Source organism: Syngnathoides biaculeatus, chromosome 8, assembly GCF_019802595.1.
Source record: "Syngnathoides biaculeatus isolate LvHL_M chromosome 8, ASM1980259v1, whole genome shotgun sequence".
NCBI classification, from domain to species: Eukaryota; Metazoa; Chordata; class Actinopteri; order Syngnathiformes; family Syngnathidae; genus Syngnathoides; species Syngnathoides biaculeatus.
In genome coordinates this window covers 24,037,793-24,065,763 of record NC_084647.1, presented here as the reverse complement: position 1 = coordinate 24,065,763, position 27,971 = coordinate 24,037,793, and the positions used below count along the sequence as shown (strand labels likewise).

General features: G+C 43.1%; 1 protein-coding gene across 1 annotated transcript; it reads left to right on the top strand.

Moving 5' to 3' along the window:
• The first annotated feature begins 226 nt into the window (after positions 1-226).
• Positions 227-27,860, top strand: LOC133504900 (SH2B adapter protein 2). The gene is made up of 9 exons (XM_061827635.1): positions 227-975; positions 13,387-14,353; positions 19,753-19,854; positions 20,114-20,205; positions 20,490-20,593; positions 20,677-20,838; positions 22,512-22,714; positions 23,353-23,521; positions 26,431-27,860. Exons 2-9 carry the CDS (start codon positions 13,418-13,420, stop codon positions 26,754-26,756), a joined length of 2,094 nt encoding a protein of 697 aa, XP_061683619.1. The 5' UTR covers positions 227-975; positions 13,387-13,417; the 3' UTR covers positions 26,757-27,860.
• The last annotated feature ends 111 nt before the right edge of the window (positions 27,861-27,971 follow it).

Here is a 27,971-nt window from a genome sequence, read left to right as displayed (position 1 = left end):
GTTACAGTTCCCTGCCAATAACACCTTCCCCATGGAGTCCCCCTCACCCCACCCCCGAGTCTAAAAATAATGCATGCTAATCAATGACCCCCACATGAAAAATTCAACACTATAGTGTTAAAAATCCAGACTTGGTTTGGATTGGATGACGTTACACCGTGTCCCTTTCAAATTTAGAAAACGTTTATTTTCACTTTATAGGAACTTGATAAGACTGAGGTAAAGGTGAGCCATGTTGTTGCCATAGTGATGAGCAAAGGACGTGACCACATTTGTTGAAAACAAAAAATATGTACATTTGATGACTTGTTCTTAAACATTAAAGGGTTAAGACCTCGATATTTAATTCGCCTCACTCAATGAATACATTTTCTAACTGTATATCTTTTATATTGCATTGCATTATATATTTTACACATGCGCACTGAAAGGGCGTGGCTTCCCTTTAAGGCCACTCATTGGTTGTTGAATTTGTGACGCGCACACGCGCGCACATGTGAGTGAAAAGAAACATTTCTGCTGAATTAAGGAAAACGTTAGATATGCGCTTACATTCAAAATAAAAGACGATGGACACTCGTCTGTTGACTTTAGGCCAATAATCCAATTTAAGTGATTTCAAATAGTATTAAAATCTAACTAAAACCTACGTATTATTCCTTCGCTCTAAAATATCAGCTTTTGATGACAAAAAATTATTCGACTGGTTGGAAGAGATGGTTTTACCGCGGAAGAGCTAAACCGGAAGCACATTGTCATCTTCCTCCCGCTAGCTTGTTGGGTAGGCACCGACATTCACTCGCGGCCAGAGGCTGCCTCACAGTGCGTCGCTCGCGGGGATGGAGGACGATCCAGCGGGGCCGTGAAGAAGGCGTATCCGGCGCACGGGACGTTCGAGTCCAAATCTGAGCACATCTCGAAGCAGCATTGTGTCTGCCAGCCGTCGTCGTCATGACACCAGCCCCGCACTGAGAGGTGAGCCCCGCTTGAATCTATCAGCATCCTTCTTCCATTGGGTCATGCATTGGGGGGGGGGGGGGAGGCTTCCATGTTGGCGAGGATGAAGAAGAGTGGTTTGTTTTGGTGTGGACGACATGTTGGAAGGGTGCCACTTTTGGGGGTGAAGATAAACCCAAATTGACGGGAGTAGTCGTGGGGGGGGGGGGGGGGGCATTGTTGGGAAAGGAGCACTGCCTGACTGACGGATGGTGGGTGTGGGTCTTCGAATAATCCGTTTATCAGCATTTAAAAGGGGGCTCCATGTCTGCTCCCTCGCCGCTGCTGCTGGTGATCCACGTACGGGTGGGCGTCCGCGTGGTGTTGTCTCCAAAGTCAGCCATTCATCTGCGGCGCTTGCATGTGTGAGCCATTCACCACCAGCAGCGGCCTCCATTCATGAAGTCCAATGTTGGCACCGGAGCGAGCCGGCACCAGCCAGGCCTCTCCTGCCGCTCCTGGGCTTGCTATTGACTTCCTATCCGGTGTCTTTTAATAGGTCACACCACAGTGTGCTCAGATCGACCCCAATACCAATCAATGGGGGGGGGGGGTACTTTCTGGTGAAACTTTCTCTAATTTTTCTCAAAATGACAGAAAGAAGCAACAGAAAAACATACATCCATTCTCTGTACTGCCTATCCTCACTAGGGTTGTGAGTGTACTGGAGCCTATCCCAGCTGAATTTGGGCAAGGAGTGTGATAAAATCCGAACTGCTCAAGAGCCGAACACAAGCCACAAATAGAGAAACCACCGTTCACACTCGCAAACAGTTTCGAATAGGGGTGTCAAAGATGATATTTTGTGTGAAAGTTTAATAGTTTAGTGCGGTCCTCGAGTTTTCTATGAATGGCACTTTTATAGTGTGGTGTGCGGAGCTGGCAAAGTAACCACTCATGGTGGAGTATGTGGACCCACAACCTGCTCTGAACTAGATGTACTAACCAGTGGTCTACAATGCCACCACAAACTAAGTCATTGCTATTCATTCCAAAATTTAAATATAATTGTATCAGTCAAGCTAATTCTAATACAATAATGACACTTCCAACCATTTTCTCTTATTTTCATTCAGGCGACACAAAGAAACAACAGAAATGTAATTTTATCTTTCGAGGTCAATAGCTGAGTTACAGTATATTCTGGCCACTTGTTGCTAGGGAGGGATCATAGGCCCACGGGTCAAATAAAAAGCTCCAGTTCAAAACCTCATGCTCGTTTTTTTTTTTTATTAAACTTATTTTTATTCATATAACATATGCAAAAATTGTGCGGTTATATGCATAAAGCTCAGAGGTGGCCCACCTACAATGAGGTGGCTATCGCCGTTTAGCGCAGAGAACGCTCGGTCAAAAAAGGTCTTAATTAGGGTGATAAAAAATTGCGAAACATACACATCTAAAAACAACTTCGATAAATTGCATCTGTCCATGTTTTGACAGACACTTCGAAAAGCCAATAATATTGCAAGTTCCCTCCACCAAGCCAATAATATTGCAAGTTCCTTCCACCATGAACCAATCATGCGGCATCACGAGAATTGTGCCAGTTGCGTTGATGCACACAGCAGATTAGCGGCAAAATGCAACTGCCGCAGCCACGGGAAAACTATTTAAAGGGAATATCCACTGGTTTGCATTAACAATGGTCATGTTATATACTCTATTTTGACAATGTGATGTTAAATCCTCTCTCATTTAATTGTGTTTTGAGAAGATTTTTGTCGACAATTACAAATTTTCAGGGGCGTTGCCATTTTCGCGAGTCACATGATCTACGTGGGCGTACGTGACGTTTACCGTGCCGTAACGAAGGCTCGATTACATGGGACACCATTTATGCCCAGCGCCGATTTCCCGGATTTATCCTCACCTGATGAAGAAATAGCGGTGGTACCGCTCGATCGGGAAGACGGAGGAATACTTCCATACACAGCCGCGTATGCCTGTGGGAGACTTAACAAAACCAAATTAGCTCCACACTGACAAACCTTTTGGGAGTTTTTTGTCTTTCTTGCTGTATTTTATTTATTGTCTTCAAATTAATAGTACAGTATCTATATAATTTTAGAGGGAGTCAACAGAACCACTGAAGATGTAGCTGCAGTAGCTATTAGCAGACTAATATGCATAGTGTTACCTTTCCGTCAGTGCTTCTGGATTACTGTGTAGGTCGGTCCAGTGAGTACTGTAGAGACTCCAGCAGCGTAACTCTGTTCCGCCAAATGAAAAGCTCCTTTACTGGAGTGGAGGTGTTAAGCTCGTACAGTGTTTGGTGGTCTGTGGTCATCTGCGAAATTATTTAGACCTGGTGGGTGAATGACAGGAAATGGAAGTCGGCGGCGGAATGTGCGTCCCCCACACGTTCTGTTCTCCATCCTTTTATCGCTGGTCGCCATATGGATGCCTCGGCTCGCTCGCTATATTGTTATGCGGCGGCGTCCGCCCGTGGAAGACGGGCTCATTTCAGATCTGTGTGTTCAGGCGTAACGATTGGGGGAAGGTGTCCGTCTTCTGAGATGTCGTCTGTAACCCACAGAGATTTGCTGGGCTTGCATCATTATTCCGTGTCAATGTTTATTAAGAGCAATGCCATGAACAAGGAAAAATAAAATGCCATTTTTGTTGGCAGAAAATCAGTTGAGACTACGTCAAAAAGTGTAAAATTATGGAATCGACTTCGCCCTCCCATTTCTTTGTCGGGAGCGTTTTCGCAGACCAATGACAGGGACGAAAAGCTGGAAAAGTTCCAGTTTTACAGGCAGTGTAAAAGTTACCTTACCAAGTATGAGATGTGAAAATTACCAGGTCAGCCTCATTGGCTGATTATAAAGTACAGTGACATGTACAGGGAAGGTAAATTCTCCTTGATACTACCGCTGGATGTAGTATTTTCTATTTTTCTCTTGTCAAAATCTCAACTTTGTGAATTGCAGCACGGGGTTCAATCAAAACGGACCATGTATCTGTGGATCAAGGCTGGGCGAGACTTTCGCTTCCTTGCTGGTCCCTGGTTGCGTGTTTTGGCCAAAACTCCTTAGCCATTTGCAACATGGAGGTTAGTTTCAGTCAGGTCAAAGGCCAGCGGAAGAATTGGAATGGTTGGGGCTATTCCTCATGACCCCTAATTCTGTTTCTTGTCCCGCTGCTTCTTATCTGACATCTTCGACATTGCCATGGGTCATGTTTTTCCCCACGCGGTGTCAGAGCCGCATGCTTGCGTACTCCAACGATCCTTAATAATGTAATCGATACTGCCCGTCATGTTACCATCAATTCATTGTTTTACTGTGTCTGTGTTTGTGTGTGTTATGCGTGGGTGGGTGCAACATGGCATCTGTTTTGTCCTCAAATGTGCTCACTCCACAGCCCCTATTTACATCTTATGTAAGAAAACATCCTCAATGAATTCACAGCGAGAATGCTTGGCTCAATGTACTGTACTCTGTGTGCTGTGAGGTGTGTTTGTGTTTGTGTGTGAGTGCGTGTGCCTGTGTGTGTGTGTATCCGGTGCAGTCCAGGCTAATCTTAGGAAACATGGCCGGACCCGACGCCCTCCTCCCCCACCCCACCCCACCCCACCCCACCCGGGGTGAGCGCACAACATGACTAATCGTGCTCATTAGTCGATCACTGCGGGCGTGCTGCTGGCATGAAGCAGCTTGCAAGGGTGGGACGGGGGGGGGGGGGATTGTATATATGTGGGATTGTGTGTCCGTGTAGACGTGCGTGTCTGTGTTTGGGTAGAAATCCCATTAAAAATATTTAGGAAAATATATATAGTGATTTGTTTAAAAAAAAAAAATCTCCAGATGGCTGCTGCTAGGCCTTTCACAATAATTACTAAATTGCATCGGCTTATCATTTGTTAAATAAAATGTACAAAATAGTTTTTCCAGACTTGATAAATTGTCATTGTGGTGATGAGCCGGAACGGCGATCATACTGCGAGGGAGTTTAAATGTAACCTCAGTGGCACACATTACTCAGGCAGTAGTTGACAATGTATATTTTTTGACTGGAAGGGACTCGTTTTCAGTGGACCAAGCACACAATAGCCGGTTTTGTAGACCATTATGGTCATTCCGATCGGCATCATTACTTATCGAAGATCTCTGCTGAACTGTTTACATGTGAAGTGATCTATTCCTACTATGTATATAAACCTGCACTATGCGCAATTGCCGTATGACACGCCCACTTCATCGTGAACATTAAGTCGTTGAACAAGATAGGCGGATTCTCGTCTATTAAGCGCAGTCGTTGGGATTATTTTTATATGGTTATTTTTAAAAATTAGTTATGAAAAACATCTTATAAGTCCTTTAAAAACAAGATCCCCATCATATTTGAGCTCCATTGGGAGCCGCAAAATTTATGACGTGCGTAAACAAGGGTGTCACTGCGCATTTCGATTGAGACCAAACATGCATAAATATAGCTTATTCCGACTCTATTCCGAATGACAAAAAATGTACTTCTCAACAATTTGACTAAAGGAAATGTTTCCCCCCTGTGAAACCAAATGAAATTCCATTCAGATTTGGCCCGCTTATTCCCATTGAAGCATTTGTAGGACACGTTTTCATTTGATTTGGGCTACTAAAGCGATTATATTTGGAATAGAAGGCACAACGTAAACCAGGCTCGTCTTTCAGTTTGTTATAATTTATTTCAGACCCAGGGGGGTGCGTGCATATCACACAGCGGTCACTCACATTTGAAAAATGTACCGGTGTGGTCAGTCATGCTCGCAGATAATGTTGCGGCTGTGATTAGGAATGGAATCTCAAGACTTTAAAAAAATTTTATGGATTAATATAACATACCTGCAAGTCCAAAATAAAATAAACAAAATAATTAAAATAGAAAACAAACATTTCAAACTCAGAAATGATCATTTCCAGTTTCAACTGATATTAGTAGAACATGATATAAAATGGTATTTAAAATTTTTCATCAATAAAAATTCTTGATCTGACAAACTTAATATGAAGAAAAGTTAAACGCGGTGGCCCATCAAGGAATAAAAACAAACGGTCTATACCCGCAATGTTTTGAAAATGCTGAAAGTTTAGTTCAACATAATCGGCGTTAGTGGCAACAAGATAGCGATACATTGGAAGAAACATTCCAGTTGGCAATCATGATGTATTGTTATAATCTAGCGTAATTTGCGGCGGTATCTATTGTCAATCCAAGTGATGAAAGCTAGCAGTAGATTATCTACATCTTCCTGAAGCATGTAGAGGGGAAAGTTTTTTTAACCTCAAGATAACGCATATCACGGGGAAAATGACCGTTCGCATTTAGATATATGGACAGACTAGTCTAATGTTAGAACTTACCGGTAGATCAAGTCAAAGTAAATCACAATCTTATATTCATTTATAGTTAGATACTAAAACATTACCTGTGTTATATCCCAGAAATGTTTTCTGTGTAACTGAGTTTCCTTTGGCGAGGCTCACGATGCTGTTGATTTCAACGTAAATATGCCCGCAGTACGTGAAGAAGCTTGGAACAAGCGCTTTTGGCCTAACTTCCGAACATGCTCAGAACGGTTAACTTGCATTTCCTGTTTTTGGGTGAATACTGGTTGTTTAGGAGCAGGCTCGTTTTGTTAACAACGTTCATGAAATAAACACAGAAATTAACATCAGGACTACATAAAATAAGCGGCGTCTTTCAATATCTGTTTTTTCTACTCGTAACAAATTTTACGCGCGTGATTTTTCATGCTCGACTATGCAGATTTGCGAGCGTGAAGGCGTGCGGTCACGCTGGTCAAATGTGAATGACTGACACAGTAAAGAAAAGCAATTTAATAGAGGAACAGCAAAGGAAATTATAAAAGCGACAACAATGGATAGGTTTCCAATGACATCACCACAGTTATTAGACCAATGGGATAAATTAACGATGGAATAAAACTTCACGCTTCACACATCACCTGTGTTCTCTGACCTCTATGACACACAAGATGGTGTAATTGGAAACCTATCCATAGTCATAACAAGAACAATACCGGTTTACAAGCACAATAAATGAGAAAAAAATAATGATAATAAGGGTGGGCCTTATTTTTTGTGATTTCAGAGGCATTAATAAACAAAATATTATAATTTATCGTGATAGTTTGAGTATAGAGCAATTGACCAATCTTATTATCTTATTCATTAACGGGAAAACTATACAGTATATTTTGCATTGTTGAACTCTATAGTGTGAGTTAGCTATTAATTTTGTCCACTTTCGGTCACTATCCTAAATTTGATCCTGAACCGGTTCGACTCTTGTATCTGAGCTTTTGAGTGTGTTGGCATATTAGAGGGCGTTGGCGAATAAGGATGTTTTTTTGGATGTTAACTGTCTAACCCTTTAGCCAGTCTCCATGTTTAGTCACTTGGAATTAGTTGTTGGAATTAATACGTGTTTGTTTGTTAGGTTTTTTTTTACCATTCTCTCATTAAACTGATTGAAAGTGCTCCAGGGGCATTACAATACATTCTAACTCAAAATGGTAGCTGGGCTACAGTATATTAAATTAGCTAACATCAATACATACACAATGCAGTATATCTTTGTGGTTATGTGTGAAATGATCCCAAACTTTTGAAGGTCTCCTTGTCCTGGCTTACCTTCATTGTGCGAACTTATTTCTAGGTTATCACACATTTTCTCTTGGCTACTAAGGCATCGTTATGGTGAAATCACACATGTACGAAAAGATCAAATCAATTAATACTAGTGGAGTTTTTTTTTTTTTCTAAATTCTATCCAATGTCTCTTTTTGTTGCTATTTGTTAGCGTGCATCGTTCCAACCGATGTGTTCACTGCAGCAGGATTTTTACAGCTTTCCTGCAGCCCTGTTTGCAAAGTGAAAAAACAGTCGACTGTGTGCCGTGAAATAGGAACGCACTCTAAATGCTCCCTGACCTGTGTTCATTAAGCATATGTCACCCCTGGAGGCCTTCCTCCTATACGTGAAGATGAAGAAAAAGGATTTTCCAGGCTGCACTTTACTTTCCTCTCCTCCGCACTGTTACACAGAACTCCCAAGCATCTGACGGAGATATCAGGCCCTCCTCCACCCCAGGGAAGGTGAGGAGGTGGAGGAGGCACAGTAGTGGTAGATCTTAACAACAGATAGGGAACAGATAGCGGAAGGAGGAAAACTCTCCAGTGGCCCTGAGGTTGAAAGCTGAGGGGGATACCTCCACTCCCCTCGGTCCCAAACGTTGTTCCCACCTCCATACGCGTTCGCTTACTCACTGGATTGTTTTAGCAGCTGCAGCCAAAACACGCGACCCTCCTTCCTCTGCTGTCTTCTGGCTCCTTCTTTCATTCATAGATCATTCTCCTGACTGTCGATCATTATGGACCATAAGGCTGAAGTGTGCTGAGACACAGCTGTCCACTTCCTCCCGTCCCGCGGCTTGAGTTTCATGCTGACTCTGGATGTGTGTGTGTGTGTGTGTGTGTGTGTGTGTGTGTGTGTGTGTGTGTGTGGGGTCGTGTCGTGTGCAGTCCTTACAGGGGCACATTCACATCTGTGTCTGGTGCAGTTTGACAAATGTATGTTAAGTGTTGTGTTTTGCTGAATGAGTGGAAAGTTGGCCCTATTGACTCTCTCTCCTCTCTCTCTCTCTCTCTCTCTCTCTCTCTCTCTCTCTCTCTCTCTCTCTCTCTCTCTCTCTCCTCTCTCTCTCTCTCTCTCTCCTCTCTCTCTCTCTCTCTCCTCTCTCTCTCTCTCTCTCACATCACCCCCCCCCACACACACACACTGAATGGATGGAGACACTGTGATGGATCCACAAATGTGGACAGTACCTGAAAGTGGATTGATTTCAACTATCACCACTTTCATGTAAAGTCTTTGTTCACGAGGGTCTGATATGCAATTAATGACTAAATGAATACGCATTCAAACAAATGGGAACTGTTGCCAAGTTCGGCAACTTCTCACGGGCCAGGCAGGTGGTTATGTGTTTGTTTAGTTCAGTGATTGGTGTGAGTGAGCGTCACTTCTGTTGATGGAAATGATCTGATTTTGCTTAATTAGTCTTATTTACATGAAGTATTATATTTGTGTTCCTCTATCTATGCTAATGGGGTAGCGTGACTGGCGCAACAATTGAACGCTCTTTCACCAGACCGCTGTTGTATAATTTCTGTTCCTATATCAATAAAGAGATGGCACGCTGCTCGCTAGCTCATCTGGCTCACAGTTCTGTGGACCTGGGTTCAAAACCAGCCTCACCTGTGTAGAGTTTTCTCCAGTCTCTCCAGTTTCCCTGCCCATTCCAAAAACAAGCGTCGTAGACCCCCTTGAAGACTCTTAAATTCCCCAGAGGTATGAATGTGAGTGCGGATGGTTGTTTGTTTATTTGTGCCCTCCGATTGGTTGGCGACCAGTTCAGGGTGAACGCCGCCTCTCGCCCAGAGTCAGGAGGGATAGGCTCCAGCACACCCGCGACCCTCGAGAGGATAACCAGCTCAGAATATGGATAGATGGACTTCTTATATTGTACATGAGTCAATTTCACGCTAAGCTGCTTTCCCAGGAATTTCTGGGAATGTCCGCATATGTTTGTCCTATGCTGTATCTTTAACCACGTGTGGAATGTTTGCCATCTCTTTGTGTGATTATGTGTGTGCGTGTGTGTCGCTGGGCCTGCCCACTTCCTTCTTAATGTCCTTTCATGTTCATGCTTCACAGAAACAAATAATGGGATCAACATGTGTATTGCAGCGCAATCCTTCTCTGCAGATGTCGCTGTTACTAGTGTGCTCAAGGACAGCATGCATGATGTGAAATTACACTGGACTTGGTACTCATAATAATTTAATGAGATTTTGAACAAATTTGCACAACACTTCTTACATATTATGAGTTGAAGTATATTTTATTTGATCACGGGGAATATGTTCCAGACCCACTTGTGGTGGAAAATGTGCAATATTTTTCAAAGTGATGTTACACCTCTTATGCATTTTCATTGTAGTATTATAGTATGGGCCTGGTGGAGCAACTGGTTAGAGCGTTGGCCTAAACTTTCTGAGGATCTGGGTTCAAATCGTTGCCACAGAGATACAGTACTACCAGATGAAATTTGTGGTGGCCCTGTTGAATGTGGCCCATTGATGTGGCAGCCATGTTGTGTATTGTACATAGAGCAGAGAGAGAGAATGGCATTGGTATGGTATCTTTTAAGTCTGGAACATTCTATTTTTGCAACAGTAACTTTTTTTTTTTTTTTTTGGCAAGCCGTTCAGCTTTGGCGAAGGATTTGGAAATCGGAAGCACACTAATTCGTCACGGCTCACGAAAATGACTCGCCTGTACGTCAACAACGCAAGTACATTGATGTAGTAAGTTTGGAAAAAAAATCTGAAATTTTCAGTTTGGCTCACCTTTGGTGCTAATGAGAACAAACTGCAAAGAAAATAGATGGATGATATCATTAGCAATACCAATACCAATGTGAAAGGGTATACGTGCTAAAACAATGCTAACACTCCGAGTGCTTTCTTCTACTCAGCTTTGATAAATTCCAGCTATGGATGCAATGAGTACTACCGTACACACGGACCAGGAATGCAGGGATAAGGGTGGCGACTGTGCTTTGCAAACACGCTCATCAGTTAGCCAAACAACACTGAGTGAGATGAATGGACCACCGAGAGTCCATTAAAGTGCTCTGACAGAACCCACAAGCAGACCATCAACATAATCTGATCGCTTGTCACAAAAGTTGAGCTGGGCAAGCTCATGGCTGTGCCAGGCGTTGGAGATTTCCTTTTCCAACACACCGTTTCTTGGGGTTTGCAGCTTCCCATTTGCTCTTATTAAACGACGATAGCAGAACAATAACAGGAAATTAAGGGAGAAGGGGACCACATACGGTGAACATTCAAAACAGCTCTGTTGTGAATTAGATCCAGTATGAAATTGGACATTTGTTAAAGATTCAATCCTGTGTTAAACAGGGATTTGCTGCAAAAACAAATACAAAAGAAGGAGTTGTAATTAATTTTCAGGTTGTCAACATGAGTTAACCACTTGGCATTAAATTAACTTTTTTCTAGTTTTCTCACATGTATTTTTCATTTGCACTAATATGTAATAATTTTCTCTCTTTTCACGCTTCAACAAAACTACTCGGGTGTAGATGGGAACCCTTTCTATGACACTGGGGAGGGATGGGAATCAATTTAAAAAAAAGTAAATTCATTTTTGGTGTGTGTTCTGATCAAGATGAGGATCTGTACTTTTGTCAAAACTGTAACAATCGTATTGCATTTACAGAAGTCTCTACGTACCGGAAATTTCTATGAGGAAGTTTTCTGCTAATTTGGCCTGTCACAATAATTACAATATTGACTTATTCTTTGATAAATAAAATGGGACACGATAGTTTTTTTCAGATTCGTTAAATTGTCATTTTGTTGAGCCAGCGTGGGAATTACACAGCGAGCAAGTTAAACGGCTGTGTATTTAGCTAGTAGTGGGCACCGGCAGGTTTAAGGGAAAGTTAACATTGTTGTCACGAGCTAACTAGCTAGCTCATGACCTAAAAAGCTAGTCTGCAAGCTAACAAGCTAGTGAGTTAAAATGCTGTCGGTAAAAACATCAGCGTTTTGCTCCACGTTATTGTGTGTTACTCCCCAATTAACACTTATGTGAATGTTAACTTTTGATTAAGTATAACCTCAGTGTCACATTGTATTTATCCAGGAGTTGACTCCAGTGAATGTCTTTTTATATTTGATTGACAGGTGAAGGGCTCGTTTTCGGCAGACCAACCACACAGTGACTGGGTTTATTTACACGACATTTACTGTCATTCCGATTGAAATCATTTCAATTGAAGCTCTCTGGTCAACTGTTTACTTGTGAGGAGATATATTCCAATTCGGTGTACAGTATAGATGGTGTGAAGTACATTTCATTGGACTCTTCTAAATAGTTTAGTAAAAACAATATCACACCCCTGTAAAATGGAACAAAATTCCATTCTGACTGAGATGTATTCCAATTTGCGTATTTATATGGCACATTTTCATTCGGTTTGGGGCGGCATGGTTGCCGACTTCTTAGAGTGTTGGCACCACAGTTCTGAGGACCGGGGTTCAAATCCCTGCCCCACCTGTGTGGAGTTTGCATGTTCTCCCCATGCCTGCATGGGTTTTCTCCGGGCACTCTGGTTTCCCCCCACATCAGAAAAAGTTGCGTTAATTGGAGACTCTAAATTGCCCTTAAGTTGTGAATGTGAGTGTGAATTCTTATTTGTCCTAATGTGTCCTGTGATTGGCTGGCGACCAGTTCAGGGTGTACCCCGCCTCCTGCCCGTTGACAGCTGGGACAAGCTCCAGCACTCCCCACGACCCTCGTGAGGATAAGCAGCTAAGAAAATGGATGGATGGACAGATTTTGACATGAATAAAATAAAACAAATGGAAATAAGGGCGGGCATTTTTTTCTGTTTTCAGAGGCATTAAAAACATTGTTTATCTTGATGATTCAAATACAAATTGTTTGGCCTTGGTGGAGGTATTTTTTTTTTTTTCTACTGAGTGCCTAGTTATCACATGCGTCTAGAAAGCTTATCCAATGAGCTCTTTGCACATACTGTAATGTTCATATTTGTAAAATGCAGCTTTGCCTTTTCCACCTTTGAGAAATTGTGGTATTCTCCAGGTCATATATCCAGAGCTTGACCAAACTAAGCATAACGAAGGTACATAGTGTTTGTAATTCCACCACCAAGCAGTAATTTAGAAAATGATTTTAATCTGTACAATATGCCTCTTCTTAGGGTGTAAGCGATAAGTCAATACTGTGTTCTTCCTGATGTTGTGGGTATGTTCAATATAGGTTATCAATATGGTCAGAAACAATCCACTAAATGTGCTAGACTGTTAGCATTTAACATGTTGGTATGCAAGACATTAGCAGACCTTTGCCAAGGTTGAACTGTCAGCAAATTTGAAAAAAAAATCTTGGAGTGCTGTGTTTTTGTGCGAACCCATTGTGGTAAGTAGCAGTTCCTGTATTCGGTCCGACAAGGCGAGGCAGGAGAAATCGGCCACTTCAACACTTGTGGTTGACTGAAAACATAGGCCAACATAGAAAGTAGCCCAATTCAATGACACGCCATTGAGAAATCTATTGACCTGTTAGCACTGTGTGAAAATAAAGTCGGAGAACTATATTTGTGTTTGTGTGCGTACGTTGCTGTGAGTGATGGTTTCTGTAATCATTAAGCGTGTGGTATGACGTGATGGATTATTGGAACATGAAATGTTCAACATTAAATAGAGATCATATAAGCATGCTATATGTCAAAGATCTTATGCCTTTTATTTCTTCTTCTCCCGTGTAGCCTCTCCTCGGTGGGTTGGCATGGCCCAGTGATGAACGGAGCAGCGGTGCCCGGTAGCCCGGAACTCTCTTCCTCGTGCCCACTGCCCGACTGGCGAGAGTTCTGCGAACTCCATGCCCGAGCCTCGGCTGCAGACTTTGCTGACAAGTTCCAGCGCTTCCTTTCAGAAAACCCATGCTACGACTCACCTGGGGCTGATGCCAGCTTCTCGCAACACTTTGCCCAACATTTCCTGGAGTGTTTTTCGGCAGCTCTGAGCCAGGCCAGGGAAAACCGGGCATCCTCGCCGGGGGAGGACGGCTTCAACGTCGCGCCCAAGTACAGCATCGTTCCCTTCCTGGGGATACAGGGCTGTCCCTTATCCTACAGCCACGAGCTCTATCAGAGACGCAAGGAAGCCGGTGCTTCCAGCGAATCTCTGGACAGCATGGACAGCGGAGGGGGCGGGATGGAAGGTGGAGGAGGCAGCACCACGGCTGGTGCCCGGGGCCCTCAGCCCACACACAAGGTGTCTGCCTTAGGTCAGTCCCGGAGTTCCGAGGACGTGTCGGTGAGCCATCCCAAAGCTCGCTTCAAGAAGGGCTTTTCGCTGAGGAACATGAGCCTGTGCGTAGTGGACGGGGTGAAAGAAATGTGGCATCGCCGCGCTTCCCCCGAGCCAGATGGTCCCGCCGCAGCCAGGAAGCCTAACGGGACTGGCGGCGGAGGAGGATCTGCTGGAAGTGAGACGACGACTGGAGCGGTGGGAGAGAGGTGGTCCCAAAAGCTGCGACTACCCAGAGGGTCCCAGGGGCACAAGGCCGAGATGCTGGAGATCCAGAGGGAAGGGGCCCTCAGGTACATGGTGGCTGACGACACCAACTGCATGGGCGCCGCGCAGTGGCAGAAGTGCCGCCTGTTGCTGAGGAAGAGCAAGAGGGAGGAAGGGTCCGAGAGATTCCTGCTGGAGTTCTATGTGCCACCGAAGGTATGTCGTTGCATGCTACCATCATTGTCTGTAGAAAGTGTATAAAAGGCCTTCACTGAACCAAAAGCCTATGCATGACTTCATCATCTTGCCAAACTCTTTTTAAAGGTCTTACAGTGTTCGATATGAACAAGACAAGCCTTCTCAAATGTATTTAAGGTTACAGTTTTCAATTGTTGTCTTAAAAACATCCAGCCTCTAAACATAGTGAACAAATATTCCAAACGGCTTCTGCAGAATGAGAAACGAGGCATAGTTTTACAACACTTCACAGATATTTTGAGTCTTCAAGTGTCAGCAGATTTGATCTCAAGGTATTTTTTCATCACTTTAAATAAGTTACTATTGCCTAAAAATTAACAGACAAGGTCGGGACAGACCAATACTAACGATATTTGAAAAAAATATAAATTTGACCATATTTGGAGGGTCTATACGCCTGACAGCGACGATTTACTTAGTTGTTGTGGAGCAGTTATTGAATAGTTTTAGAATAAGGGACTCTTCCAATAATCCCATAAATCCATTATCAATTGCTGTTTCTGCACCATTAAAGCAGGAACGGACACCTTACAGTCCTCTGTGTAGTTCTGAATAGCCCAAAAACTTTGAACTAGCCTCTGCTCATAAATTTTTTGGATCATATTAATATTCTCTGAGTAGCGTGAGTCAGCAACATAAAAAGTTATAACTCGTATAGTTTTTTTTCCCAAGATTGGCACCAAAGAAATACTCTTCTTATTTGTCCGCATGGGATTTCCGGACTGAAGGTGGCAGAGGGGGTTGCAAGACGCTCATGGGAGAGATTGATTGAGGGGTCTGGAGATGGAAAGAAAGAAGCTATCATGTTGACCCTTCTTAGCACATTGCAAAATTTCCCCACTGGTGTTGCAGAAATCCGAATAGATCGCTTCCTCATCTTGGGCTGAAGACCCAAAATAGTTGTTCCTCAGTACTCTCACATGTTGTGTTCTATTAACAGCAATATGTGAAAAAACCACTTCCATAAATTGAGACAAGCTTCGTGACCACTCCACCGTCCTGTCCACGTCACTGGAGTGCACACTCAGCGCTGTCAGAACATGAAAGTCACAAGCGCAGTCTCCTTACCGGCTGCTGCATGATGACACAGCAGAGGCCCACTGACCACACACCATCCACTATCCCATCAGGGGAAGCGATAACTTTGAAATAATTGATTAAATTATAGATGTGGAAATGAACCTCCCTGTATTACAAACAGTAGTGAGACTACTTTGCAAGTGTCTTAGGTCACCATTAGATCATCCTCCCACCCCACCTCACCCCACAATGCCATAATGACTACATAGAGGCTCAAAACAGAGTGTTTTTAGTAATGTTCTGTTACCCAGTGTACAGGCACTAATGGTCTAGTACTGGTACACTCGCCTGACTTTGGTGCAAGTAGCGTGGGAGTGTGAATCGCGCACTGTCCCTACTGTGCCCTACGAGTAATTGCGACATTACAGGGTGTGTAACGCCTTTCTACTGAACTCATTTGGGATTGGCTCCAGCGCCCTGACAACCTGAACAGGATAAGTGGTGTCAAATTGTTTTACTTGTTTACTTTTCATCATTTTCTCCCCGTGCTTGCAGGACTTTTCTCCGGGTACTCCCTATCACAAAAAACATAATTATTATAATAATATTAATTTTATTGCGGACTAAATAGTCCATTGGTGCGAATGTCTGTTTGAATGATTGTAATGTTTGTTTATATGGTCTGTAACTGGCTGGCAACCAGTCCAGAATATAGGTTGGGTTGTTCAAATGTCTGTTGGGATTGAGACCAGCTCACTAATGAGGATGAGCACAATAGATAATGAATGGATAGTTAGCCTATTACTTTCTGGTTTGTGTCGGATGCTTAGAAAACTGGTGGGGCCATTATGTACCATATTCATTAGCACGAGTCAAGCTCCAGGCCTGGGGGGCAGCAGATAATTTTATGCGGCCCACGAAAGCACATCATCAACTTCCAAAATTTTGCTAAAATCAGTCCCCAAATTTAAAATTTGTAGATGTGATAAATAATAATGTTGAGCTATTGCAAGGATTTTGTTACAAAAATGCTTTTCACTGTGACTTCACCAATAGTTGAACTATTATCTTTGAGTTCTGATTTCAGAGAACTAGTTATCATTTTGCTTTGTATTAATAATCTGATGAGGAAATTAAACATTCATATGGTTTCATATGGGAAACAGGAACGATGACGTGTACTGTTTTGTTAGTGCCATGTTGATTTAAAATGGTCAAAATAGATTTGTTTACTGAAATTCTCACCCAAATTGAAGGCTTCTTTCTTTCAATGGAAAACGACAGCCATTTTGTGTATTCCTAAATCATGTTTTGTGTATGTCTGACTATTAACCAAGTTACTGCATCGGAAGGAATACTGTGATTAAACAGTAAACAGCTCTGGAACAGAAAATGCGGTCCATTTTAGTACCCCATACTAACGCAGTATTAATAAGTAAGGTGGTAACTGAATGTACCTCCTTGTGCTACATGATTACTTTTTTTTTTTTTCTTACGCCACATCACCAACTAGTTCATTGCACGCCGTTTGTGACCTCAAAACCACACATGTCAGTACCGTTGTAAACCAAATACCCCATGTGTATAATTTCAATGTTCTTAAATAAAATGCTAGAAGGACATGGACAACGTACCATTCCATGTGAAGCTGGTATGCAGGTGTGAAAGAGCACAGACTAAATTCATACAGACTGGTATGTTGATTATGATCTATTTCTGTGTAGTTGAGAGTGCAGACCTCCACCAAGGCTAATCCCAATTTAGATCAGCAGCCAAATTACATGCCCTGTAAATACACACCTCCTTCATGAACTCTGTCATGAGGACTCACACATTCTTTGGCAAAAAACAAATTGAATTTTGTGACCGTTTGACAAAAAAAAAATCCTTATGACTTTCCAACAAAGTGTGATTGTTTCTTTTCCCGCAAAAAAACAAAAAATGCTAATAAACCAGCAAACATTAAAAAAACAAAAGTCTCGAGAAACCATTCCGTATACAAAAAGGAAGCTAGCGATTTTGGTTTGAAGCACCCATTTTGGGCAAATTCCAGTGCCTGTATTTTAAAAATTGTCTCGTGGGAATTTACCCAAATGGGCCTTAATGAGAACCAACTAAATTGTACAAGATTTTAGCCTTTGCTGTCTTTTGCGGGCAGAGTGTGAGGTCAAAGTTGATGATCATTCTGAGGAATCGCCATGAAAGAGGACTGTTAATGCTGATGGAGACACAGCAGACCTCCTTTTGATTGTTTTTCTTTCATAAATAAATGCTGCCCTGAAAGTGTTACACAATTCTTTTTCAGGTTGAAAACATTCCAGGCAGTAACTAACATGTTGGTTGACCGAGTCTTACCTCCAAATAGTAGATTTATTTATTTTTTTTAGGTGACCTTGAAAATGAATTATTAATCATGTCCAAAATGATCCTCGTCAGTAAATCAGTTCTCATTCCCAAATTCAGCTCAACCAATCAAAGGATTCTTTAGATGAACCAATCAGAGGACTTGGAAAAATACCAATGTGACACAGCCTTGTAGTGAAGCTAAAATCTGATTGGTTAGACCATTTCCAGTGGCTACAGTTACTGCACTGTAAACGACTGGAAGCTGAGCAACGCACATGAAATGAAGACAAAAGACTGTTGGAAATATATTCATATATTATTATATCTGTTATACATACACGTTTTACTATACGCTAGATAGTATTGTGAAAGGTGGAACAGTGGTTGACTGGTAATCACATTTGCCTAACGGTTCAGAAGACCCGGGTTTAAATCCTCTGTGGAGTTTGCATGTGTGTTCTCCAGGTACTTAAATTTTCTCACGCATCCCAAAGACATGCATGGTAGGTTCATTGAAAACTAAATTGCCCATTGGTGAGAATATGAGTGTGAATGGTTGTTTGTATCTTCCCTGCGACTGGCTGGCGACCAGTTGAGGGTGTACCGTGCCTCTTGCCCGATGATAGCTGGGATAGCCTCCAGCACCCCCGCGACCCTTGTGACGATAAGCGGCTAAGACAATAGATGGATGGATAGATGGATGTCACATGGTCAAACGCGAAGGGTTGATTTCCGCGAGGACGGGGGAGGCGGTTCTGTCCGCCGCAGGCTCACCGGAAGTGTTCGCTTGACATGTGATCCTCAAACAGGAATTGTGGGTGTGGATGGCGGCCAGACTCAAGATGAGAACGCTGGTACTTCAGACAGATCAGCTGATAAGCCTCAGCCAGACCATCAGTCTCCACAGGCACACATAAAAACACACCATGTGGATGTGTTCAGATTATCCTTGGCTAAGGGCAAATGGAGGCCAGCCTCTTTGATCGCATGGCGTAAACTCTTCCTGTTTTGCATCAGTTACAGTCCGCTGATGGTGTGAAAAATTGGCCTTCTCCATGCTGTGTGTGAGGGCTTCCAAGACTGGGGGCGGGGTAGTGGCTCTACAGTGCATGACTCATTTGGGCCCTTAATTATCATGCCCGAGGGACCACTTTGAGGCCTGTTTACCATACAGCCAGAGATAGGTTGTCTAATAGTTATGTTTGAAACCCACTTTTTGCGCTAAGTATAGTGTTTTAATGTAAAAGAGCTATTTAAACATCAGCTCTTCGTAATTGCATGTACAGTGAGTGGTCTTATTCTGCTACTGGCCTACTATGACACAATTAAACTGCTCATTAGAAACCATTTTACTATAGTACGGACAGTATTTTAATTGTAATATTTTTCACTTGGTCCACTGGAACATGCAAGCATCTGAAGATGATCCTTATTTAAAAAAAAAAAAAAGATCCTTTTTAAAAAATTCGGTAATGCAGTGTAACCGCAACAGATCGGATATATTGACGGCCACCCTCAGAGAGCCTCCTCTTAAGTTTGAGCTGTTGGGTTCTCAATAGGGTTGGAGTCAGGGAAGGATTCTGGCATGATTTTTTTTTTTTTTTTTTTTTTTCCGCCCAGCTTAGTTATATATCGCTGATATATATTGACAATATGATGTATACTGATTGCCTTCTTTGGTTTTCTCCGGCTGCTCTCGTTTCTTCCCACGTTCCAAAAATACTAGGTTAATTCAAGGCTCTAAATTGCCCCTTTGTGTGAATGTGTGTGAGTGCGAATGGTTGTTTGTTTATATGTGCCCTGTGACTGGCTGCCGACCAGTTCAGGGTCTACCCTGCCTCTCACCCATAGAATTCTGGGATAGGCAGAATGTGGAAATGGATATAAAGTCTGCTAATGTCCAAATACTTCTGGACCAAATACGTATTGTCTAAGTTAGCTCATAACGTGTAAGCTCATCACTTAAAGTCATTTCTGTTTTACATGTTCAGTCTTCAAAAGCGAAGGTGAGCATCCCCTTGACTGCCATTGTTGAGGTGAGGACCACCATGCCTCTGGAGATGCCTGACAAAGACAATACTTTTGTCTTAAAGGTAGGAACTGAGCAAGTGGGGCCACTACATTGAAAAGTCTTCCAAAATAATTCATTAGAAATATGAATGTCTGAACAAGCAAGATGAAATGGAGTTCATGTTGAAAAATATTTTTTTATTTATCAAGATAGCGAGAATTGGCTATGTTATCTGACTACATAATTAGATTTTTTTTTTTGATCACCTGGAAAATAACAATGTATTCCTACCAAAAGGACAACAATTATTTATTTTTTTAATCAATGTGGTGACTCCATAGGTGGAGAATGGGGGCGAATACATCCTGGAAACGATCGACTCGCTGCAGAAAAACTCCTGGGTCGCTGACATCCAAGACTGCATAGACCCCGGGTAAATCTCTCCATAAATATTTGCTGTGGAAAGAAGAAAGCGAGCAAGGGGGTGGAAGGATGGAGAAGGAGTGCGGAAACACACACATCCATTAATCATCCAATTAGTGAAGGATTCCTTTACGCAAACATGGACAAAATCACACACACAGACAGCAATGACTGGCATTCCTTCTTGTTGGTAGAGATGTCAACTCTATTTGAGTATATGACTCTATTTGTAGGATGTGTGTTTGGACACGGTGCTGTTTGTTTACATACTCTGGTGGTCACCCTGGCATGCAGGGACAGCGGCGACGACATCGAGCTGGCGTCGTGTCCTCACGGTCAGGCCTCAGCCAAAGACTGCTCCATGGTGGCCTCCTGCAGCTGCGAGCTGCTTTCTGAGGGTGAGCCCCGCGGCCGCGCCGTCGTCTTCACGTCTGCATTTACGTGCCGGCGTGTCGTAATAGATGCAATCGAACTTGTTTAGGTGTGTACCGAGCGCCGGAGAGGTTATGTCCAGCAGCGGCAGAGCATTGCAGTGCCCCCTCAGTGCGTTGCAGGGAACCCCCCTTCACCCAGCATCCATCCCACATGCCTTTAGAGCGCTTCCTTCAGTCTCCAGAGGCCCAGGGCTCCAATACTGCAGCAGGCAATAACTTCTACACTTCTTCTAGAATCTGTGTTTCATTCCTTCTTTGCATTTTCAATTAGTATTCAAAAATCCTATAACAGAAAGTATTACAATACAAAAAGAACACAACACATTTGTCACTCAGATCAATAATACAAACTGGAAAATGGGCAACATGACTGAATTAATTTTTAATATTGTAGCTGTCGGGTGCAATCCTTGCCTCTCCAAAATCACTACTTTTCAGGAGAAAACAAAACAAGACGCCATCTTGCTTGAGTGACCACACCCCGTTTCTAAACTTGGTATTTTGCGTTAAATTGCTTTTGTATACGGTGCTTGAACAGTACTGGACCGACATCAACGCAACAGGATTAGAATGGTACGAATGTGCTAGTAGCCGTGCCTCGCGCCAAACCCCTAACAGAGCAAAAAGGCTTTCATGCGTGATGCAATAAAGGCGACGTTAAGTGTAATAGATGGATATTAATCGGCACACAAATAAAACTTCATGGCTGTTGCGTTTCCTTCTCCAATAAACCATTACAGTCAATTTTTAACAAAACAGGCCTACTCAAATGTGTCTAACTGAATTTTCACTTGATATTGTCTGAAAAAAGACTTTCAATACGACCATATATGGGTACATTGGGTTTCTGCCAGTCAGCAATTGGCTGGGGTTGCATTAACCAGAAATTTGGGAATGACCCATCACAATGGGTCTGGACCATGACCACAATCCAGCAACCATATTGACATGCACGATTATGTTTAGAGAAGTTGAGTCAAACTTTTTTTTGTTGCAGGCCACATTGAAGTTATGGTTTCCCTCAGTAATGATTTTGGAGTGTGATACCAAAAAATGTATAATCGCCTCATCATATTATTACACATACAAAACAAATTGATTGAGAACTACTTTTGAATCTGAAGTTAATAGTTTGTTCAGCTTTTGTTGAGTACGCCTGTCTCGACTGGTTTTGGTGGCTAACAAGGCATTGTAGCCCAAATAATACTCCTTACCAAATTTCCTGGTCATGTAAACTCAACCAATTAAATATTAAAAGGAAATTCTGTCCCGTGCCCCGTTATTTAATTTTGTGTTTTTGATCTGACCCTGAAATTGAATTGTAAAGAGAGCTTTTTTTGTTTTTTTTTCTGTAAAGAACAAGATTAAAGGACAAATGAACAATAACAAACAACACACCACGGTGGACGACTGGTTAAAGTGTCTGCCTCACAATTCTGAGGTTTTGGGGTCAAATCCCAGCATTGCCTGTGTGGAGTTTGCATGTTCTCTCAGCGCCTGCGTGGGTTTTCTCCGGGCACTCCGGTTTCCTCCAACATCCTAAAAATATGCATTTATTGGAGACTCTAAATTGCCCGTAGGTGTGATTGTGAGTGCGACAGTTGTCTGTCTCCATGTGCCCTGCGATTGGCTGGCGACCAGTTCAGGGTGTACCCCACCTCCTGCCCGAAGATCGCTGGGATTGGCTCCAGCACTCATGTGACCTTCGTGAGGATAAGTGGCTCAGAAAATGGAAGGATGGTTATCAAAACAACAATTTCCCTGTCTTTTAATATTCTATTGCCAATTAAAAATGGAAAGAACAAATGATACATACAAATGTATGTTGTTTTCCTCTCCAAACAGTGCAACAAATCCAAAAAGTATATTGTGTGGTGCTCAGGTAGCAGCGAGGCATTGAAGGACTGTGACGGCGACGCAAGCCTTACCGGTTACCCGTGGTTCCATGGGACGCTGTCACGCGTCCGTGCAGCGCAGCTAGTGCTGGCGGGAGGGGCCAGGAGCCACGGGCTTTTTGTGATCCGCCAAAGTGAAACGCGGCCCGGCGAATATGTTCTTACCTTCAATTTCCAGGGCAAAGCCAAGGTAAGGAATATGACTGTTTTTTTTAAAAAATATCTTTTCCACCTTTGATAGCTGTGATGCTTTTCGAGCGCGGAAAATTCTGGAGGGCAAAATCAAGTTTTAAGGGATGGAAGAGAGATTAAAGTTGTATTAAAGTGCTCATTGGTGACATTCCATGAGTTTTTCTTGTACCTGGCACCAAGTCAGTCCTGAGATCATTCAACAGCTCTAAAATTCCATAGCTGGCCTAAAAATTCCATACCTGAGCATAATTACTGCACAGGTGCCCGTTAGGCTAGCCACAATAACAGACAACTCTAAAATGTGCAGTTTGATGCCACAGAACAATGCCACGCAAATCGGCCTTTTTGTATATGCACAAAAAGCCTCAGACGCTGTAGTTCATATCATGAAAACTGGGAGAAAAAACAACCAAAAGAGAATTGTTTGTCTTTTCCCTCTTTGTTTCCCGTAACATTATGTAACCTTTCCTGCACATTGCATCCTGTCAGCCAGCCGTGTTGAGGAAGGAGCATGCTCGCCCTCTGTGCGGTGCGCTTCCGCCCGCCTCTGACCCACGTCTCGCCCCGACGGCTTCAAATGTTCACTGAACCGAGCTGTGCCTCTGCCATCTCTGTTTGCTCTCACCCCCACCCCAGCATCTCCGTTTGTCGGTCAACGACAACGGGCAGTGCCACGTCCACCATTTGTGGTTTCACACTGTGTCAGACATGCTGAGGCATTTCCACGCTCACCCCATCCCGCTGGAGTCTGGGGGCTCGGCAGACATCACGCTACGTTCCTACGTTCAAGTGCAGAGGAGCGCAGGTACTTGCCAACATTAAACTTATCATGCAACACTACACTGGACTTTGATTGTGGTATATTACGTAAAGACTGGATCTTCTTCTTCTTCTTTTCCCTCCTGCTTGTCCTGTTAGGGGTCGCCACAGCGCATACTCTTTTTCCATATCTGATTTGATTTAACTTTGTTGAATGGAATTTAGTTTACTTCGACGCTACCTTAAATAAAAATAGACAAGTGCTTTTTAAACATAAAGTAACAAAGTATCAAGGAACTTAATCCAGGTAAAGAACAATTTCATATTTAATTCTATTTGAAGTATTTTATTATGTATTGTATTTTTTGAATATACATATTTTTAAAGGTAAGCATTTACTTTTTCTTCACTACTGTGTATGTGTGTATATATATATATATATATATATATATATATATATGTGTGTGTTTTTTTTTTTTTTTTATTAAAACACCTCTTGAAAACAAAACAATGCTTGTACATACATGACCAATGTATCGCTTGATCAAGTTTTTCCCACGCTAATTGTTTACTGCTGAAGTAGCTCAGTTGGGAGCTGAAGCGCTAAAGTTTGTCTGGCTCGAACCCGCATTTTGACATTTGGCCATTTTTTTTATCCTTTGCCATAGGAATGCTACATTTGTATCTTTACTAGGGTTTAGGGTTGTTGATTAGTCAATTAATTAATCGTGAAAAATATGTTGAATGGGTTAATCAACTTTTGAAAATCCAGCCATCCATTTTCTTAGCCGCTTATCCTCACAAGGGTCACGGGAGTGCTGTAGCTCATCCCAGCTGTCAACGGGCAGGAGGCAGGGTACACCCTGAACTGGTTGCCAGCCAATCGCAGGGCACATCGAGACAGCCAGCCGCAGTCACAATCACACCTCGGGGGAATTTAGAGCGTCCATGTTTCATGTTTATGTGATGTGGGAGGAAACCGGAGTGCCCGGAGAAAACCCACGCAGGCACAGAGAGAACATGCAAACTCCACACAGACACTCCTCAGAACTGTGAGGCCAACGCTTTCCAGCTGCACCACCATGTTGCCCTTTTGAAGATACGTCATGTAAATTTAATGTAAACATACTAAGCTAGCATTAAACTCTTTCTGTGTACCGAGGTTTATAACCAGGTGCGCTCTGTAGGCCGGGAATTACGGTACTTTGATATTAATATGTAATATTAATCTGTTTGGGGGCTGTTGGTAAATAACTAATTACTTTTGGAACACCCCAATTTCATCGTCAAAATAGACACGCGCTCAATGTCTTGCTTTGACGTCAGTGCTAGAAGCGGAGTCCAAATTCGCTGCACAGCCACTGTGGAAAAAGAAATGTATGACACTAAAAAGCGGCAGTATAAACTCAGATTTGATTTTTATGTAGCTATGGGGCAGAATCCCCTTCACCTCCAAAATGGCAACTTTTCAGGTAATTGGGAAAAAACGGCAGCTTGCTTGAGTTGGTGTTATACCTTATTTTGCTGTTGTATATTATTGCAGTCTCATATCAATGGCAGCTGGCGCCGCAAAATTTTGTTCAATTGCTAATTTGATATGCTGAAAAATCACTAATTGATTAGCATGTCATCAATTAAAATGATACAAACACGCCAGCGAGTGAAGCGTATCTTTGCAAGCCTCGTGAACCAAATCAAATCATATCCTGTTTGCTTTGCATTCTGACATGAAAACAACAGCTAAAGTGCCCCAAAATTATGTTCGGTCGTAAATTTAATATCCTGAAAAAAAAATCCATTTGTGTGTCAGTTTGGCCCTTAAACTCGCCAGAGGATAGTAAAGGTTTGCACGGAACCTTCTGGCAAGTCAGTTGTGTTCTTGCATGGATAGATGTCTTCTCCTTCTAGAAGTAAGCACACCTGAAACTCCATGAACCTGCGCCGCACGGACCCTCCACCCTGGCATCCCATGAATGCCCCCCCTGTACAGGAGGCTGAGGGGGCCATTATACCGCAGCATCTTTGCATGCTGGCCTGGACTCATGGACCTTGCCCTGCTTTGGTTGTCACAAAGGGGCCTTCTGTGTTGCGCATAGAGCGAGGGTTTGATTTTGGTGTAAAAGGCGTTATTGATACACTGGTCAGGCGTGTCTTTGGCACCGGTATTGCAGGACTCACTAGCAAAGGATAATAAAGGAAGGTCCACACTGGCAGTTTTTACAGGCTGCCTGTGAAAGAGAAGCCTTGTAGTGCTAAAGTTACTCCACCAAGACACAGTAAACCCCCGCTATATGTGGGGAGTAGGGACCGAGTGGCGAAAAACTGCCAGTAATTGACATCAGGGGTAGGTGGTCCGGCCCAGTGAGCCGTTTGCCGCGCTGCTCTGCATTTACAAGTAAAATTCTAATGATTGGTGCATGAAATGGTGGTAATTGATTCCCAGCAGTCTTTTCTCTTCATTCCCATTGTGGTATTTTTCTTGGCTTTTAATGTGCAGGTAGATGTTTTTTTTTTTTTTTTTTGTCCAATCACATTTATTTGTCTACCTGTTGCCATGTCAATCTAATATGCCCAGGGTCTCTTTATTTCAAATTTGACCTCACACACCTTCAGTGTCATCAGTTAGTTTATGCAGTACATACACACATGGACAAAATTGTTGGTATCCCTCTGTTAATGAAAGAAAAAAACCCACAGTTAAATTGCCAAAATCTGGCAAAAGCAAATTCAACCCACGCTCACCTTTTAAAAGCCACGCACACCCAAAGTCACAGATATTGCCGATATTGTAGAACATGACGATAGTGACTTCAAAAGGACAACAATAATACCAGTTGTTAAGTCATGCCAAATCAATTATTATCTGATCAATCAATAGGATAATTGGTAAGATAATTGATTGTCACAATGTTCGATGGCTGCATCGCTAATTTCTGCTCTCTCAATGATCCACAGACTTGAGCGCATCTCCCCTCGTCACCCCGCCAAGGGGAGAAGCAAGCTGCCGCCCGGACTCCGCCCAGCCGGCTCTTCACCTTCCCGGGATCTCGCCCTCCTCCGGGCCACCCGCCGACGCCCCCCTCTCCTCGAGTACCTCCTCCTCACCCACTGCCCTCCCACCGCTCTCCCGCAGCGACCCGGGCACCGGCGGGGGCTTGCAGAGCCGCAGCAACAGCTCGGAGCGCCTGCTGGAGGCCTCAAGCGGCGCGTCCGAGGACTACCAAGACGCTGACGGGACCCGACGGGCTCGAGCCGTGGAGAACCAGTACTCTTTCTACTGAGTGAGCCCAGGGCCCGGCTCAGCTCCCAGATGAGACGATAGGCAGTCAGGCGGCGGAAATGCTCTGAAACCGCCGCTTTGTTTGTTTGTGTTTCAACGGCAATTTCCTGTTTCTCTTGATTTGAGAGGGGCGGCGATGCCGCCAGACTGCGCAGCTGTGCTTTGCACCGTCAAAGCGTGAAGAGGCGTGACAAAGGGCTACATGTGGAGGACACTCGCAGAGGGGCCTGGATGAAGGAAGTAAGAGCGGCGAGGATGTGTGTAGGCAGGAAGTCATCCCCCCTAGACTCATATGGCTTTGATTCAGCTCATCCGACCACTTCCTCGTTGACACCCGAGTTTGAAACGAGCCCGAAGTGAGGCTCCAGTTCATGTTTGGAAAGCTGCTTTGAGTCCATCTGGGGAATCTTCCACGCTTCCCCCGAGGAGTCTGAGCTCGGAGTCCGCTGCGCGCGTACGGTACATTCTGAGTCCGAACAACGGAAGAGGACGGGTGCCAAGAAAGGCTTATGCTGCATTTGAGAAAACAGGGAAGTTGGATGTTTTTGAGCTGGGCTTTTTCTATTTATTGTCAAAAGCGGGATACACGCATACTGTATCCATTTTTTAACATCTTGAGCAGTTTTACAAATTCAGCGACCCCCACACATGGTGAGCAAAAAAAAAAAAAAGAAAAAAAAAAAAACAAAGGCTCGCACGGTGAAAGAGTGGGTAGCTCATCTGCCCCGCAGCGCTGAGGTTCAGGGTCCCATAATGTATTTTTTTTATTTTAATTTTTAATGTTGCATAGTCGTCTCAATCTATTTTCTCACGGATAAAACCACTGTTACTGAATAATGATATGACTCTAGTAAAAGTAAAAAGTAGTCCTCCAAATAATTACGGAAGTATTCAGTGGAAAAAAAAAAAATCCTTCTGACTACTGCCCGACCAGTGTGTGAATAACTTCTGATTACTTTTTCAAATCGAAGCATGGACGTCAAATTAACGAAAATTTAAATTACGAATGTGCAAATTCTGATATTGCCCAAAAGTAACCCTTTCACTAAAACAGATAAAATTATAGAGTACAAAAATCAAAGAAAATTTAACTACAAAAAAAGAACTTTTTTTTTTTTTTTGCTGAAACAGCACTAATTCAAAGTGGGGTTCTTGTAGGTTGAAATGCAGCCTTTTTTTTTAGTGAGACAGCACATTGCATATTACAGCTGTTCTG

Coding starts and splice junctions, on each gene's coding strand:
- LOC133504900 (XM_061827635.1), top strand. CDS start 13,418: ATGAACGGAGCAGCGGTGCCCGGTAGCCCGGAACTCTCTTCCTCGTGC. Junction 19,855..20,113: donor ACAATACTTTTGTCTTAAAG/GTAGGAACTGAG, acceptor GTGACTCCATAG/GTGGAGAATGGGGGCGAATA. Junction 20,594..20,676: donor CTGCGAGCTGCTTTCTGAGG/GTGAGCCCCGCG, acceptor GAACTTGTTTAG/GTGTGTACCGAGCGCCGGAG.